This window comes from Schistocerca nitens, chromosome 5, assembly GCF_023898315.1.
Source record: "Schistocerca nitens isolate TAMUIC-IGC-003100 chromosome 5, iqSchNite1.1, whole genome shotgun sequence".
NCBI classification, from domain to species: domain Eukaryota; kingdom Metazoa; phylum Arthropoda; class Insecta; order Orthoptera; family Acrididae; genus Schistocerca; species Schistocerca nitens.
This window is the reverse complement of record NC_064618.1, coordinates 368,140,849-368,156,403: the sequence shown is the minus strand read 5'-3', so window position 1 is coordinate 368,156,403 and position 15,555 is coordinate 368,140,849. Positions and strand designations below refer to the sequence as shown.

Genomic DNA, 15,555 nt, shown 5'->3' with positions numbered 1-15,555 from the left:
GGGGACCATGTTCACCCCTACATGTAAACTTTTTTTGCTCAGCATGATGGCATCTACCAGCAGGACAATGTCGGACCCCCGGTAGCTGAGTGGTCAGCGCGACAGAATGTCAATCATAGGGGCCCGGGTTCGATTCCCGGCTGGGTCGGAGATTTTCCCCGCTTAGGGACTGGATGTTGTGTTGTCCAAATCATCATCATTTCATCCCCATCGACGCGCAAGTCGCCGAAGTGGCGTCAAATCGAAAAACATTCACCCGACGGTCTGCTCGATGGGAGGCCCTAGCCACACGACATTTATGTATTGTAGCAGGACAATGAAACGTGTCACACAGCTCGCAATGTGCGTGCGTGGTTCGAAGAGCTTCAGGATGAATTTACTTTACTTCCCTGGCCACCATACTCCCCGGATTTCACCCAATCTCGAATCTGTGGACCTAGTTCGAGCGGGCTTTTCGCGCTATGGGTGCTCAACCGGAAAAACCAAGTGGAGGTGAGACGAGCACATTCCTCTCGCTATCTTGCACAGCTACAGATAAGAGTGGAGTCTGTTCTGTCGGTAAGAGTTCTGCGAGAAGGGGGTAATGGGCAGGGAGGTATAGTTTGTCTGTAAGCCGAAAATCGAGCAGCGCTGCGGTGGAGGGAAATTGCCTTTCCCCGATGAAAACTACAGCTGTCGTGAGAATGACTAACAACCAATTTCCCCTCTAGCAATGTAGAGCAGTGTGCAGAGATTGACATAGATTCTGCGCACATGTGTTACTAACTTTAGCATTATTAGAAAGTATCCGTATCCCATTTGGTGTTAATGTATTTTATGGGTAATAAGCACCCTCGGGCATGGCTTCACAATGCGTCGCCAGTGCTTCATAAGGTGCACTGTGGAGGGTCGTTATAAGTTTGTTAAACACCCTGTAGTAGCTTCTTGTGACTTATTGGCGTGGCCTGAGTAGGGAATTAACCTGTTAGTTCTTCAGTTTGCAGACCTATGGAGGAGGAAAGCACTTGATCATTAGGAGGCGACCTACTTCCCTCCCGCTTCTACCCCTCCCACCCCTCCTTCGCCCACGCGATGCTGACGCCACGAGCAATCACGTGCCTGGTGGAAGCGATTTTCACAGACGTACCTTACTCTGTGTTGCAGGTGAATGGCGTCGTACTCCAGGGTCGCTGCCATCTGAACGCGTCCGCCATCATCAAGGGGCTCCCCGGACCGGTCTTCAAAGTTATCGTCCTAAGGTAAGTGCAGCCAACCTCCGCGTTGCCCACTGTACAAGCGCTCTACGAAAGCCACTTTCCATTGGCCTGCAGTGCGACCTCAGTTTGATAGGGATCATTCAGCTCACTCAAGTAAGTGTGTGTATTCGTTTGTGAAACTTCAAGACTGGATGCTTCGTGTACCAGAGCCAACAGCTTCGTTAAAGGTGGCCTGTCTTGCAGCCTCAGGATATTCGGCGGGAGACAGCTGATGTTGGAGAAAGAAGAAAAATTGAAGAAACCGAAGCACGATTGTAAATTACCGACAAGTGGCTTAATATCAAACTGCGGTTTCCTTAATTTACCGTCAGGATAAAATAAGTCCATAGAAGAACCTTAAGCAGTTAGGATTGCACAGCTGTTCACCTGGATAAACCCTTCGGAACTTCTAATCCGTGGAAGGAAAGTAGACCAGATCACATGGAAACCCTTAAACAGACGGACTGCGATATCTTCCAGTATGAACTCTATTGAGAAAACTTGATAACAAAAACTTAAATATTGGACCCTTGGTGAATTTTGTTTTATGGGGATTAGGTCATTGTCTAAGGCTTATTTCTGTGTCTAACGTTTTGTCTCCTAATGTTGTAAACATGATCAGAAGCTACAGGGTGTCCAGAAAAGGGCTCCCTGATTTCAAAATTAAATATCTCGAAAACAAAGATCGATAAAGGAATGCAGTAAACTATGTTTATTGTGAAAGCTGTAAGAAGTTTATACAGCAGTTTGAAATAATAGTTACAAAAGCTGCTAACAGATGGCGCTGTACGCTGTACAGCTCATACAGGGTGTTTCAAAAATGACCGGTATATTTGAAACGGCAATAAAAACTAAACGAGCAGCGATAGAAATACACCGTTTGTTGCAATATGCTTGGGACAACAGTACATTTTCAGGCGGACAAACTTTCGAAATTACAGTAGTTACAATTTTCAACAACAGATGGCGCTGCAAGTTATGTGAAAGGTATAGAAGACAACGCAGTCTGTGGGTGTGCCATTCTGTACGTCGTCATTGTGCTGTAAGCGTGTGCTGTTCACAACGTGCACGTGTGCTGTAGACAACATGGTTTATTCCTTAGAACAGAGGATTTTTCTGGTGTTGGAATTCCACCGCCTAGAACACAGTGTTGTTGCAACAAGACGAAGTTTTCAACGGAGGTTTAATGTAACCAAAGGACCGAAAAGCGATACAATAAAGGATCTGTTTGAAAAATTTCAACGGACTGGGAACGTGACGGAAGAACGTCCTGGAAAGGTAGGGCGACCGCGTACGGCAACCACAGAGGGCAACGCGCAGCTAGTGCAGCAGGTGATCCAACAGCGGCCTCGGGTTTCCGTTCGCCGTGTTGCAGCTCCGGTCCAAATGACGCCAACGTCCACGTATCGTCTCATGCGCCAGAGTTTACACCTCTATCCATACAAAATTCAAACGCAGCAACCCCTCATTCGCTAACGATATAGTGCACAGGATTGATGACGGCGATATGCATGTGGGCAGCATTTGGTTTACTGACGAAGCTTATTTTTACCTGGACGGCTTCGTCAATAAACAGAACTGGCGCATATGGGGAACCGAAAAGCCCCATGTTGTAGTCCCATCGTCCCTGCATCCTCAAAAAGTACTGGTCTGGGCTGCCATTTCTTCCAAAGGAATCATTGGCCCATTTTTCAGATCCGAAACGATTACTGCATCACGCTATCTGGACATTCTTCGTGAATGTGTGGCGGTACAAACTGCCTTAGACGACACTGCGAACACCTCGTGGTTTATGCAAGATGGTGCCCGGCCACTTCGCACGGCCGACGTCTTTAATTTCCTGAATGAATATTTCGATGATCGTGTGATTGCTTTGGGCTATCCGAAACATACAGGAGGCGGCGTGGATTGGCCTCCCTATTCGCCAGACATGAACCCCTGTGACTTCTTTCTGTGGGGACACTTGAAAGACCAGGTGTACCGCCAGAATCCAGAAACAATTGAACAGCTGAAGCAGTACATCTCATCTGAATGTGAAGCCATTCCGCCAGACACGTTGTCAAAGGTTTCGGGTAATTTCATTCAGAGACTACGCCATATTATTGCTACGCATGGTGGATATGTGGAAAATATCGTACTATAGAGTTTCCCAGACCGCAGCGCCATCTGTTGTTGAAAATTGTAACTACTGTAATTTCGAAAGTTTGTCTGCCTGAAAATGTACTGTTGTCCCAAGCATATTGCAACAAACGGTGTATTTCTATCGCTGCTCGTTTAGTTTTTATTGCCGTTTCAAATATACCGGTCATTTTTCAAACACCCTGTATTAGCATACATAAGTGATATAATCGTATGAAAACAATCTTTGCAAACAATCACATCACAATGTTTTCAAAATGTTCACCATTGGCACTACAGAGGTGGCGCAAACGAAGAATGAAATTCGCCATCACATTTCGCAGTGTCTCAACCGAAATGGTTTCACATGCCGCAGAGATCGCCGATTCAAGCTCGTCCAGCGTGGCAGGATGCTTCGGGTAGACCATGTCTTTCACTGTGCCCCACAAAAAAAAGTCACAGGGAGTCAAATCCGGCGAATATGGAGGCCAATCCATGCCTGCACCAGTAAATTTGGGATATTCCGAAGCAATGACTCGATTCCCGAAGTATTCCTCAAGAAAGCGAAACACTTGTTCGGTCCGATGTGATCGGGCTCCATCTTGCATAAACCATTCAGTACCTGGTCGATCCTCTAACGCTTGCTGTGTGGCGACAAATTGTTCCAAAATTGCAACGTAACGTGCACCAGTGACCGTTTCTCGAATGAAAAAAGGGCCAGTAATGCCTCTGCTGCATACTGCAGCCCACACAGTAACTTTAGGAGAATACAGGGGTTCCGCTTCACACCAATATGGCTTTTCGGAACCCCAAAATCGCCAGTTCTGCTTATTCACGTATCCATTCAGATGGAAGTGTGTTTCATCTGTAAACCAGATGCAGCCAACATCAAATCCTTCACTATCAATCATTGTGAGCATCCGATTAGCAAAGGCAACCCTTTGTTGCACAGCTCGTACGGGTATGGTCTGGTGCGTTTGAATTTTGAATGGAAACATGTGTAGGCTCTTTCTCAATATTTTCTGCGTGCTGGAACGCTTCAAACCAGTCTCAGATGCAATTCTACGGACGGATGACATTGGATTTCGCTGAATAATTCCCGAAACTGTGGCGATATTTTCAGGCGTAACTGCGGTTTGCTTGCGGCCAACATGCCGCACTAGATCATCAGTTACGCTGCCTGTTCGTTGAAATTTTGCGAAGAGCGTACGAATGGTTTTCGCATCGGGTCCTTTTGGAACATTAAATCGTGCTTGAAAAATTCGCCTTGTTGCCGTAGGACTCTCTTCTAACCTGTGGTACTCTAGCACCAGAAAAAAGCGTTGTTCAATGGAGTACATGGTTTTAATCTCTTCCTTCGGTACGCTAACCTCCTTTCACGTTTCAGTAGTGGAACTGATCGCTCTGGGCTTCGGATCACTATTTATACTAGGCATTACGTATGGCGATTACAGCGCCATCTGTTAGCAGCTTTTGTAACTATTATTTCAAACTGCTGTATAAACTTCTTACAGCTTTCACAATAAACATATCGTTTACTGCAGTCCTCTATCGATCTTTGTGTTCGAGATATTTAATTTTGAAATCAGGGAGTCCTTTTCTGGACACCCTGTATTAAGACCCAGATAAAAGTTTTACACTTAAACAAGCTCAGCAAGTCGAACTGTTTATACGTACCGGTATCCACGCAACTGTCACGTCGTGATGTCCGCGTACGACTGCTTAACATCACGCAGTCGCGCCGACGTGCGTTACGGAGCTTTAGTGTGCAAGCGTTGGCGCTGTTAGTCTTGTTAGGGCCACTGCTCTCTCATCTGAGTGATTGGAATGGTGTCCACCATTACTGTGTAGCAGGCTTCAACTGACATAGTTTTTTGGATTGTGTCTCCAGCCAGTCGCCCTCCCACTGGCTCACAAGCTTTCTTCTAAGGCGATAACAAGCAACTGAACGGCATACTACATTGCTTCATGTCCCTCATCGCGATCCTGGCTGCGTTATTAACTTGCGTCATTGTCAGGAGGATGAATCTCTTTCTATTGACGCCGTGAAAGGAGAAGGTTGTCTTGATAATTTTGTTCACTAGGTTCGTATGCTGAATATTCTCAAAGGCAATAAGGAAATCTCATCATATGAGGCAGCTCTTATTTCGATCTGTTCTCATTCGCGCTAGCGCTTTAAAGATAGCGTCAAGCTCTCCACGGAAGACTATAAACTAATTTGGCAGATCAACCCTGATAACAGCGCCAGGGAACATGGTCGGCCAGCCAGCTATCTCTGACTGCTTAGAGTCGTCAGTGTGTGCAGACCTAATTCGTAAAACCATCGAGCCTGCTGCTAAAAAGTTTCCACGCTTCCTGATCGTCTGGGGACTATGTGAAAAGTACTCTGTTACCAGCTATACTGACTTCTACCTAAAAAGAATGTCGAACCGAAGTTGTCGTAGCGTTCCGACCAAACTCCTTCGTACGTCGTTTCTTGGTAAACTACAATATGAGGCCACGATGTGTCACTACAACGCAAAAGATTATACTTCCGAATCCTCTACGAGCTTGTGTTAATTATGTCGATCGTTCCAGATTTCTGGAGAAGAGCAGAAAAAATTTAAAGGACGGTAACAGTTAAAATTTATCGTGTCGAAACTATAGTGTGATCCGGGATTTGGCAAGATACAAAATTAATTCTACTTTTCTTCACTTGTGAATTCCTTATACATTCTGTCATCGTACAGTACAACGCCATAAGATGCAGCAGAAATTGGTGAATCTGGTACTATATTAGCCAAACCTTGAAGTTCGGGTGAAGCGCAAACTCAGGTGTCGTAAACAATGAAAAGGCATCATGAACAAAGTTCACATCGTTTGCTCAGAATACTGCCACTGATGGTAAAAATTACGAATGAACTAAGCAAGTATTCGTTAAGTATAAGCTATATTAAAATGCTCACGTACAACCACTTCTCAGTCTAAAGCGAAATTCTCGTACATTTTGACGTACGAGGTATATGAAGTATTGCTTTACCTGCCAGCATTTAAGTTGCCACCCACTGTCAAAGACAGACGTCCTGGAAATGCGACAGTGTAATTCTCGTAACACGATTTTAAACGCAGAGCTCTCAGGAAGATAGTCAGTGCTTCTGACAAGGGAAACTCCCCATCGCACCCCCCTCAGATTTAGTGGTAAAATGGCCTAATGGATGTCCCATCAAAATCTGTGCACGGATCAAGCATGAAAACAAGAAGGAGGTGTACTGAACTGTGAAGAAAGAAGCAAAACAGGAACAATGAACTGTCCAAGCTCAAGTTGTGCAACATCGAGTGAATTTCAAGAACGCTGGCGTAATCGTTGTGTGGTCATGGTGTTGGACTGCAAAGCAGGAGATCCTTGCTCAGATCTCCCTCGTGCCCTGTTTTTCATTTTTCCCAAGTTTATGAATTGTCCGTCCGGTCATTGACGTGTTTGTTCCCATTTTGTATTCTCGGCAGTTGTCATACTGCACACTAGTTATAGAATATGAGTCATGTAGTAAGAATATATTACAATCGTAGATAAATATGATGAATAGTGAGAGCAGGCGAGATACCGCATAGCCCTCTCACAGAAATGAAAACAACAAATAAACGGGTTCAAATGGTTCTAATGGCTCTGAGCACTATGGGACTTAACATCTGAGGTCATCAGTCCCCTAGAACATTGAACTACTTAAACCTAACTAACCTAAAGACATCAGACACATCCATGCCCGAGGCAGGATTCGAACCTGCGACCGTAGCAGTCGCGCGGTTCTGGACTGAAGCGCCTAGAACCGCTCGGCCACTGCGTTCGGCAATAAACAGGTGTGAACTATGTTCCAGCAAAGGAATTCAAGACTCAAAACTTCCAAAACGGAACGCAAAAGTCATAACATGGTTTACTTGTGTGGAACAAATAGGGGCAACTGTGTCTGGAGGTCGCTTCGTTACATGTCGCTGTAGCAGACACGACGACAGAGACACAAATATGAATATAGCGAACAGACACGTCAGTGACAGGATGGACATTTCATTATTTTATGGAAAAAAAATAATAGGACACGAGTTTCGCAGTCCAACACTGCGACCACACATCCACGACCTATGGCTATTCAAATACGCACCATGTTGCACATCTTGTGCTTGGACCGTTGACGCGCTAGTACTGGGCCATCTTAGCTCTAAATCTGAGGGGGATGCGATGAGGAGGTTCCCTTGTGAGTAAAATATAAAATCTATTTCGACAAGAGCTATACATGTGCAAGGTAACAAATAACAAATTTTATGAATAGTTTTGCAACTAATTGTCAGTTTTTCTGCGGGAAATACACAGTAAAAATGACCTCGCAGTTTTAATTCAACGAAGTAATTTTCTGTTACTATTTGCAGGACATAGCCACGAGAGATATAAGAAAATTATTAGCTCATGTGAATGAAGGAATTAATCCCTTATGTGGACGTCTTCTAAGGAAGTATTGGAAGCCTGCCCTGACCTGTTCGTTCCCTTCAAAGCACTGGTACACTCACTGACATAAAATTTGAAACCAGAAACAAGTAAATAATCCTTAACGACCTATAAAACCTTTTCCTAATAAAAATATGGCAGACGATGCAGACGACAAGGATCTACAGTTCAGTGCCAGCGACGAGAATGTACAGTTCAATGCCAGGGACCAGAGTTCTCAATCCAGGCAATATAGAGACTGTGGTGTTCATGAAACATGCGAGTAACCATCTGCTAGCATGGAACTGTATTCGCTGCTTTAGCTACTGTACAGCATTGTATGGTAGTGAAACAAGGACTGTGGGAAAACCGGAACAGAAGAGAATCGAAGCATTTGAGATGTGATGCTACAGACGAATGATGAAAATTAGGTGGACTGATAATGTAAGCAATGAGCAGGTTCTGCGCTGAATCGGAGAGGAAAGGAATATGTGGAAGACACTGAGAAGGAGAAGGGGCAGGATGACAGGACAGCTCTTAACACATTAGGGAACGACTTCCATGGTACTAGAGGGAGCTGTAGAGGGCAAAAACTGTAGAGGAAGACAGAGATTGGAATATATTCAGCAAATAACTGAGGACGTAGGTTGCAAGTACTACTCTGAAATGAAGAGGTTGGCGCAGGAGAGAAATTCGTGGCGGGCCGCGTCAAACCAGTTAGAAGACTGATGACGACTCAAAAGCTGTGCGTACCGACAGAAACCGTCTATCCACTCCACAAATGGCAGATGATCACGACACCTAGACACAGAGTCTGAGAAAGCTCTGACAGTGGATTACTTCGTCTTTGAACGACGGCAGATCGGAGGAAATTCCGTACCAGAATTGACGACAAGAAGCATGACGTCCAGTAATAATATTTAATGTTTGCCTTATTAGAAAAATCAGTCTAACAGTGCCTAAATCTTTACCCGTGCTGACGCTTTGTAATTGCAATTTAGTTTGTAAAAATTAACGCGATAGAGGTAAATGAATTAGATAATTATGATGAACGTCGCCGAAGTTATCACAAAAGCACACCCTAAGCGGGTAGACGGAAAACAGATAACCTTAGTGTGGTACTAGTCTTGTACGGGTTATCAGTCAGCCTTGGTGATATGAACATGTATCACTCGTATCATATGGGCTAGTTATTTCCATGATATGCGATCACTATATTGACTTATGAATTCCGACTGGCTCTCATGTAGGATTGATTGTGTTACACTACTAGATGTAAGAGTTTTCTAATTATCTTGGACCATTAAAGAAGGTTGCATCCATTTTTCTTAAAGTAAAGACTTTGCATGTTATCGTATTAAAGGGATAGCAGTCGCAAAATCCGTACTGAATTTCGCTGTTAAAAATAGTAATATTTGCAGCCACGATTTACGGAGAATTCCGGTGGGGACAACGAGACACCTTCAGAAGATAAGAGGTAAGCAGGCTTCTTCTCGAACAACCACTGAAACACCAAGTGCAGTTCACCCATACGCAACTTAACATAACTTACGGTGTTAGGTTATTTAGTTGCAGTAACGTATCGCGGCAAGAATATTTTCCATGTCGATCGATCTCTTTCAATAGAAGAGACCGGGACAGGGAACCGCTACAAGATCAATGCCAGGACTAGTTAGAACACGAAACATTATACGCTTTAGGTGATTGCTAAAATGTTAGCGCTCTTAGGCACGCCGTTACGTAAGCGTCGCTCTGTTGTCGTCGAGGTATCAGATAAACGCTGGAGCGTGCGGGACTGATGACCACAGATGTAAAGTCCCATAGTGCTCAGAGCCGAACGCTGGAGCGCCATTACGTGTAATTGTGTAAAACAACAGAGCCTGGTGGCACAGGCAGGGCAGGGTGCGGAAACCGAGTCTCGCTCATTACGCGGGCGCAAACAGGCGTGCGGGGCCTCGTGGCTTCTCGGACCCGTAGATAGCGAGTTTTAACGAGCCGCCCCACAGCCACACTCCAGCCAAGTTTTCGGACCAATATTTACGCCGCGCCGCCAGCAGACTTGGCCGTCCGGCCGGAGGATACTCGGTCCGGCGGCCTGGAAACTTGCGGCGCAATTTGCATCTTAATTGGCTGGACACTGCCTGGATTCGGAACCGCTGCTCCGCTTCAGAACGCCCCGCTGCCTTCCACCAATGTGTTATCTGCGTTCGTTTTAAGAAGGATTAGACGTAATCCCGTGACGGAGCCTGTGCTGCGGTTGTGATTCCGTTCCGACGGGGTTCATAATCCACAGAGAACGTTAAAAATCCATACAATGTACCGGATGAGACACAAAAATTCATCGCGTTTGCATAGAAAGCAAGCGCGGAGCTGCTACGTCTAGACCTAAAACTATTCTCCACAAGCCACGTTACTGTTTTGACCGGAAAGTACTTCTGGAACGACGGCCGGAGTGGTCGAGCAGTTCTAGGCGCTACAGTCTGGAACCGCGCGACCGCTACGGTCGCAGTTTCGAATCCTGCCTCGGGCATGGATGTGTGTGATGTCCTTAGGTTAGTTAGGTTTAAGTAGTTCTGAGTTCTAGGGGACTGATGACCTCAGAAGTTAAGTCCCATAGTGCTCAGAGCCATTTGACCATTTGACCATTTGAACTTCTGGAACCGTCAGCCTCCGTAGCTGAGTGGCCAACGCGGCTGCCAGGCGGAGGACCACCACGTCTGTAGGTGGTGGTGGTGGTGGTGGTGGTGGGAGGAGCAGGTTTCAGTTCCCTGTACTGATAGGGATTTTCCTTTGATAGGAGCACTGAACCGGGTGCAGTCAGCCTCGTGATACCAGTTGAGTGTGCGGCTGATCCCGGCGGAGGTTCGAGTCTTCCCTCGGGCGTGGGTGTGTGTGTTTGCCCCTAGGATAATTTAGGTTAAGTAGTGCGTAAGCTTAGGGACTGATGACCTTAGCTGTTAAGTCCCATAAGATTTCACACACATCTGAATACCAGTTGAGGACCTACTTGACTGAGTAGTAGTGGCTTCAGGTCACGAAAACTGGCAACGGTCGGAAGAGCGGTCTGCTGACAACAGAGCATAGAAGTAATGGCTTTCCGGCTGCGCGAGGTGTGTCAAGCTTCCCCCACTATCTGAGTATCTATAGCCACTGAGGTGCTGGTCGCTCCAAGCAAATCGTATCGCACGGTACACGGGGAGTGAAATTTCATGTCAACCGATTCGCCTATAAATAACTGTTTTACGTAGATGAAGCAAAGCTGTTGTTAACTTCTAGTTTACGCGTAAAAAAATAAAAACCTTTGTTTTGGGATTCGCGAGCGTTCTCCGCTATGTAGTCTTTTTCATTCGATTTTCAGGAAAATTTTTGGTAAAAAAATATAATTTTTCCGCATTTTATAGCCACACATTGCAGCTTGATTATTGAACTTGGTTTCTTTTCATTAGGGCCCATGATTATTGTGATACTTCGAAGTATCACCGCGCGTGTTCTGAAAAGTTTGTTGTGAAAATGTAATCGTTGACCACTTACGTTTAGTGGGTTTTTAAACATAGATTGCTGCATACGAAATGTAGCTAACACATCGAAATTGTTTTTAATGGTGGAAAGAGAGTGATGCGTCGTTCCATTCTCGAGAAAATACCTGAGATATATAGGAGATTCTCCGCGAAGAGGTTGGCAGCTACGCGCCACATGCGCGGCTATTGCCGCCTGCTATGCGGAGTGTCAAGCTGCCTCTTGTTTCTCTTCTTCGTGTGCTGCCTGCACAAACCGAAGCTAGATGTGAAAGAAAAACGTAAGGACATAAAAAGACACCTGGAGTCATCAACTCAGGATGCTGACTGTATGTTTTTTAAGTCTTTGGTGCCTGGTTTCAGGACACTGTGTTACCTGTATTATTAAATTTAGTCGCTCATTTATTATAACCTGTTCACTTTACAATTGCTGTTTTAGCTGACGGCGCTGTGAACTGTTGACGTGTTGTGGTTGTTTCGAATGACGCGCACGAGCGATGTAACTGCGCTCGGTCAAAATGTTAACACCGTTCCTAAACTGTACTTCGTGAAAGTGCAGCATATGAAACAAACATACATTCTGATAAATTACGTCTACAAAAAAAAGATCGAAATGAACAACAGGAAAACAAAACTTGTTTTACAGTCGCACAATGCAGTTGCGTGTATTGGAGGCAACAATACTTTCACTTTTAGTATTGGCCTATTCTAGAGGAAAGCTTGGGAAAGAAAAAACAAGAGGAAAACTTGTGTTACTTTGTAATAATTGAAGCGAATGTGTAATATAATATTAATAAATTTTTCTAGAGAGAAGTGTACGAAATTAAGATGAAATTCTTGTTTAATGATCTACTAACTGGAGTTGAGGTTCAGATCATAGTTGTAGGTTTCTTCGAATACTTCTCGTTCTCTCTCATTGTTCTAAGAAAGTGTGCACACCATGCTACAATGTCCTCCCTCTCAGCCAGAGCTGTCCTATTTTTATATTTTTTAAAACGAAGCAACCTCTCCGCTTTACTCTTGGAATAAATTAACTACGTTACATATCAACACTTTTCCATGTGAGCGTACTGTATGATAATGTATATTTGTGCGATGTTTATCATTTCAGCAGACGCTAAGAATGCGCAGATGTTGTGACGCACAATGACTATAAGGTGAATGTACAATGCCGAGTCACGTATGTCGATCGTGTACCGTCGGGTATTGTCGGACCCATTTCGTCCCGTCTGTATGGGAAAAAAAAAAAAAATTCCGCGTTCTACCGTCGGCAGCAATTTGAAAATTGAAAACTAACAAATCTAAAGTAAACCCGATAGAAACACGAGCAGCGTGGACTGGTGCTGCGCTAGGCGCGGTAGGTACCCAAGGGGTTGGGGGGCCGGGTACACGCCCTCCGGTCCTTCGCCACGGGGAAGGCCGCTCTACATACTTCTTTCCTCTATGGTGCTGACCCGCGCCCCTCCATAACCGCATCCAGTGACGTCGTCGTCGGAAGACGAGACGGCGGTCGGTCGGTACCGAAGGGCAGGCCAGGACATGTGGACGGAGTTTACGGGAGTTACTTGTGGGACTGCTGTTATTTAGTGTAAAATTCGCGAATGGTACGCGGAAAGAATAACTCTCGGAAAGAACGACTGTCGGTAATTCTCCAGTGAACTCTTTCCCTTCTCTGATCTTCCCGTCTTGGGCAGTTACGCGAGATGTAATGTATGTGGGACGAAGTACTTGTTGATTCATTCTGCTTCGACCGTACGCTCTCGGGAGTTTTTAGAACTACTCTTATGCATAATGCACAACACCTCTCTAATATCACCTGCCACTAGAATTTGGAATTACTCGACAAAGTTAATTTGGAAAGGTGAAAACACATTCCCAGCTGAGTGACTTGGAAGCAAGCACCCACTACCATACTGAGTGCGATGACTGTACTACAGGTGTAATTCGACATTTTCTGCACATTTTCAGTGGAGTTGATCAAGCATGACGGCAGATTAAGGACACAAGGGTACAGCACAACTATACTTACACTTATAAGAGTCGACTATCATCTCAGATATGTGTATTTTGGTAAAATACTCGTGAATTAATAATGAAGCTCACTCAACTGACAAGATAAAAATACACTGAAATAACTGGCAAAAGTGCTTGGGTACCAAATAGTTATTACTGGACCTTGAGACAGTGCTGGTCAATAGGAGGAAACCACAACGTGCAAGTAACCAGAGAACACGTAGAAAATTAAGAATTGAAATAAATAAATGAGGGCGAGTGAGAGAGATACAGTGAATGTTGGCAAATGGCGAGATTAGAGATTAGATTAGATTAGTACTTGTTCCATAGATCATGATACGACACTTCGTAATGATGTGGAACGAGTGAGATTAATAAAAGGTGACTATACAAGACATTACATTACACAAAATATTACATGGCACTTAATATTTTTAATTTTTTTTTGTGGGGGTTGGGGAAATTACCCAATTACTATATCCAAAAATTCATCTAATGAGTAGGAGGAGTTGCCATTAAGAAATTCTTTTAATTTCCTTTTAAATGCTATATGGCTGTCAGACTGTTGATGCTATTAGGTAATATGTATATTGTGAGGCTACAGAGAAGATCTAGCTCTTTAAATAAGTGTCTTCAGTATGATCTTGGATGAGCTCCAGCAATTATTCTGATTACACGCTTTTGTGCAATGAACACTCTTTTACTCAATGATGAATTACCCCAGAATATGATGCCATACGAAAGCAGAGAATGAAAATAGGCGTGGTAAGCTAATTTACTGAGATGTATATCGCCAAAATTTGCAATGATCCTAATAACATAAGTAGCTGAACTCAAACGTTTCAGCAGATCCTCAGTGCGTTTTTTCCAGTTCAACCCCTCATCAATGCACACACCTAGAAATTTTGAATATACTACCTTAGCTACCGATTTCTGATCGAAGTCTATATTTATTAATGGTTTCATTCTATTTACTGTGTGGAACTGTATATACTGTGTTTTGTCAAAGTTTAATGAGAGCCCATTTGCAGAGAACCACTTAATGATTTTCTGAAAAACATCGTTTACAATTACACCAGTTAATTCTTGTCTGTTGGGTGTGATAGCTATACTTGTATCATCGGCAAAAAGTACCAGCTTTGCATCTTCGTAAATATAGAATGGCAAGTCATTAATATATATTAAAGAACAGCAGAGGACCCAAGACCGAACCTTGCGGCACCCCATAAGACTTGTCAGATTGCTTTAGTGGCGACATGGAGCGGTCGGTGGTCTAAATACGATCGTAAATACGAATTGCCATCGTAAATCCAGAGGTCTGATTTTTTACAACTAGTGAGCAACAACCTTGCTTGTATTAACTGTTCCTCCGAATAACTGGCAATCTTACATCGACCTAATGTTACTCTAAGCACTCAGTTAAACTGTCTCAACATGGCGTCTAAACTGTATGATCATTGCAGTCTGCAGGCTAATTATGCCAGCTGAGGAAACCCGTTTTGACAGTAGAACAACTCGGGTCCCAGTGAGACAGAGCTCGTACTTACGGATTATTTCAAAATTTGGGTTTCAAAGAAAACTACCGACTGCACAAAGGGCTCTAATTTTCGTAGCCAATCTAACTGTGCTAGTTCGCAAAGTTAGGAGTAAGTTGCTGCTTTACGTAATGTCGTAGGTCGTAGCGACTTCTAATGGCCACAAACATTTTGCTGGCTCTGCTTGGGGTATTCATGCACGAGCGATTGTTCAAACTTAGCACAAAGGGCTCCCTTGCAATGGATCCTTTTCAAAGGAATACACCATCGTGGCGAAAACTACTAACTTCGGAATTAACCCCTTAGTAATTGGATAAATTTCTACTTGAAATAAAACATAAAAACTCTTATTTTGTAACCGGTAATGAGGTTTTATAGAGTACATAAGATCAACTCTCATATTTCTCGGATACAATTGGATATATCACTTATTTGCGAGAACATGCATTTGAGAAACTGAACACTTACAACACTTCATGTTGTAGAAGATAATGTTTTAACATTTCTTTGATGTTTTGGAAGGATTTACATGATAAAAAATGGAAAAATACTTGGTGACACACTCTTTAAATAATGATGTGTAATACTTTCGTTACAGCATTACATCCGCGTCGCGAATTCACGCAAGCAGCATTCGTCTACCTCACGCGCGCGCGGAAGCACGCAGCAGCTGGTGGTTCCTTCAG

At 44.0% G+C, this 15,555-nt stretch overlaps 1 protein-coding gene across 1 annotated transcript in view; it reads left to right on the top strand.

Moving 5' to 3' along the window:
* LOC126260459 (multiple PDZ domain protein) overlaps nucleotides 1–15,555 on the top strand; it is a 1,565,360-nt gene that overhangs the window by 1,148,079 nt on the left and 401,726 nt on the right. Inside the window, exon 14 of the mRNA XM_049957788.1 lies at nucleotides 1,144–1,238. Within this exon, the coding sequence (XP_049813745.1) occupies nucleotides 1,144–1,238 (95 nt within the window). The remainder of the gene's footprint in view (nucleotides 1–1,143; nucleotides 1,239–15,555) is intronic.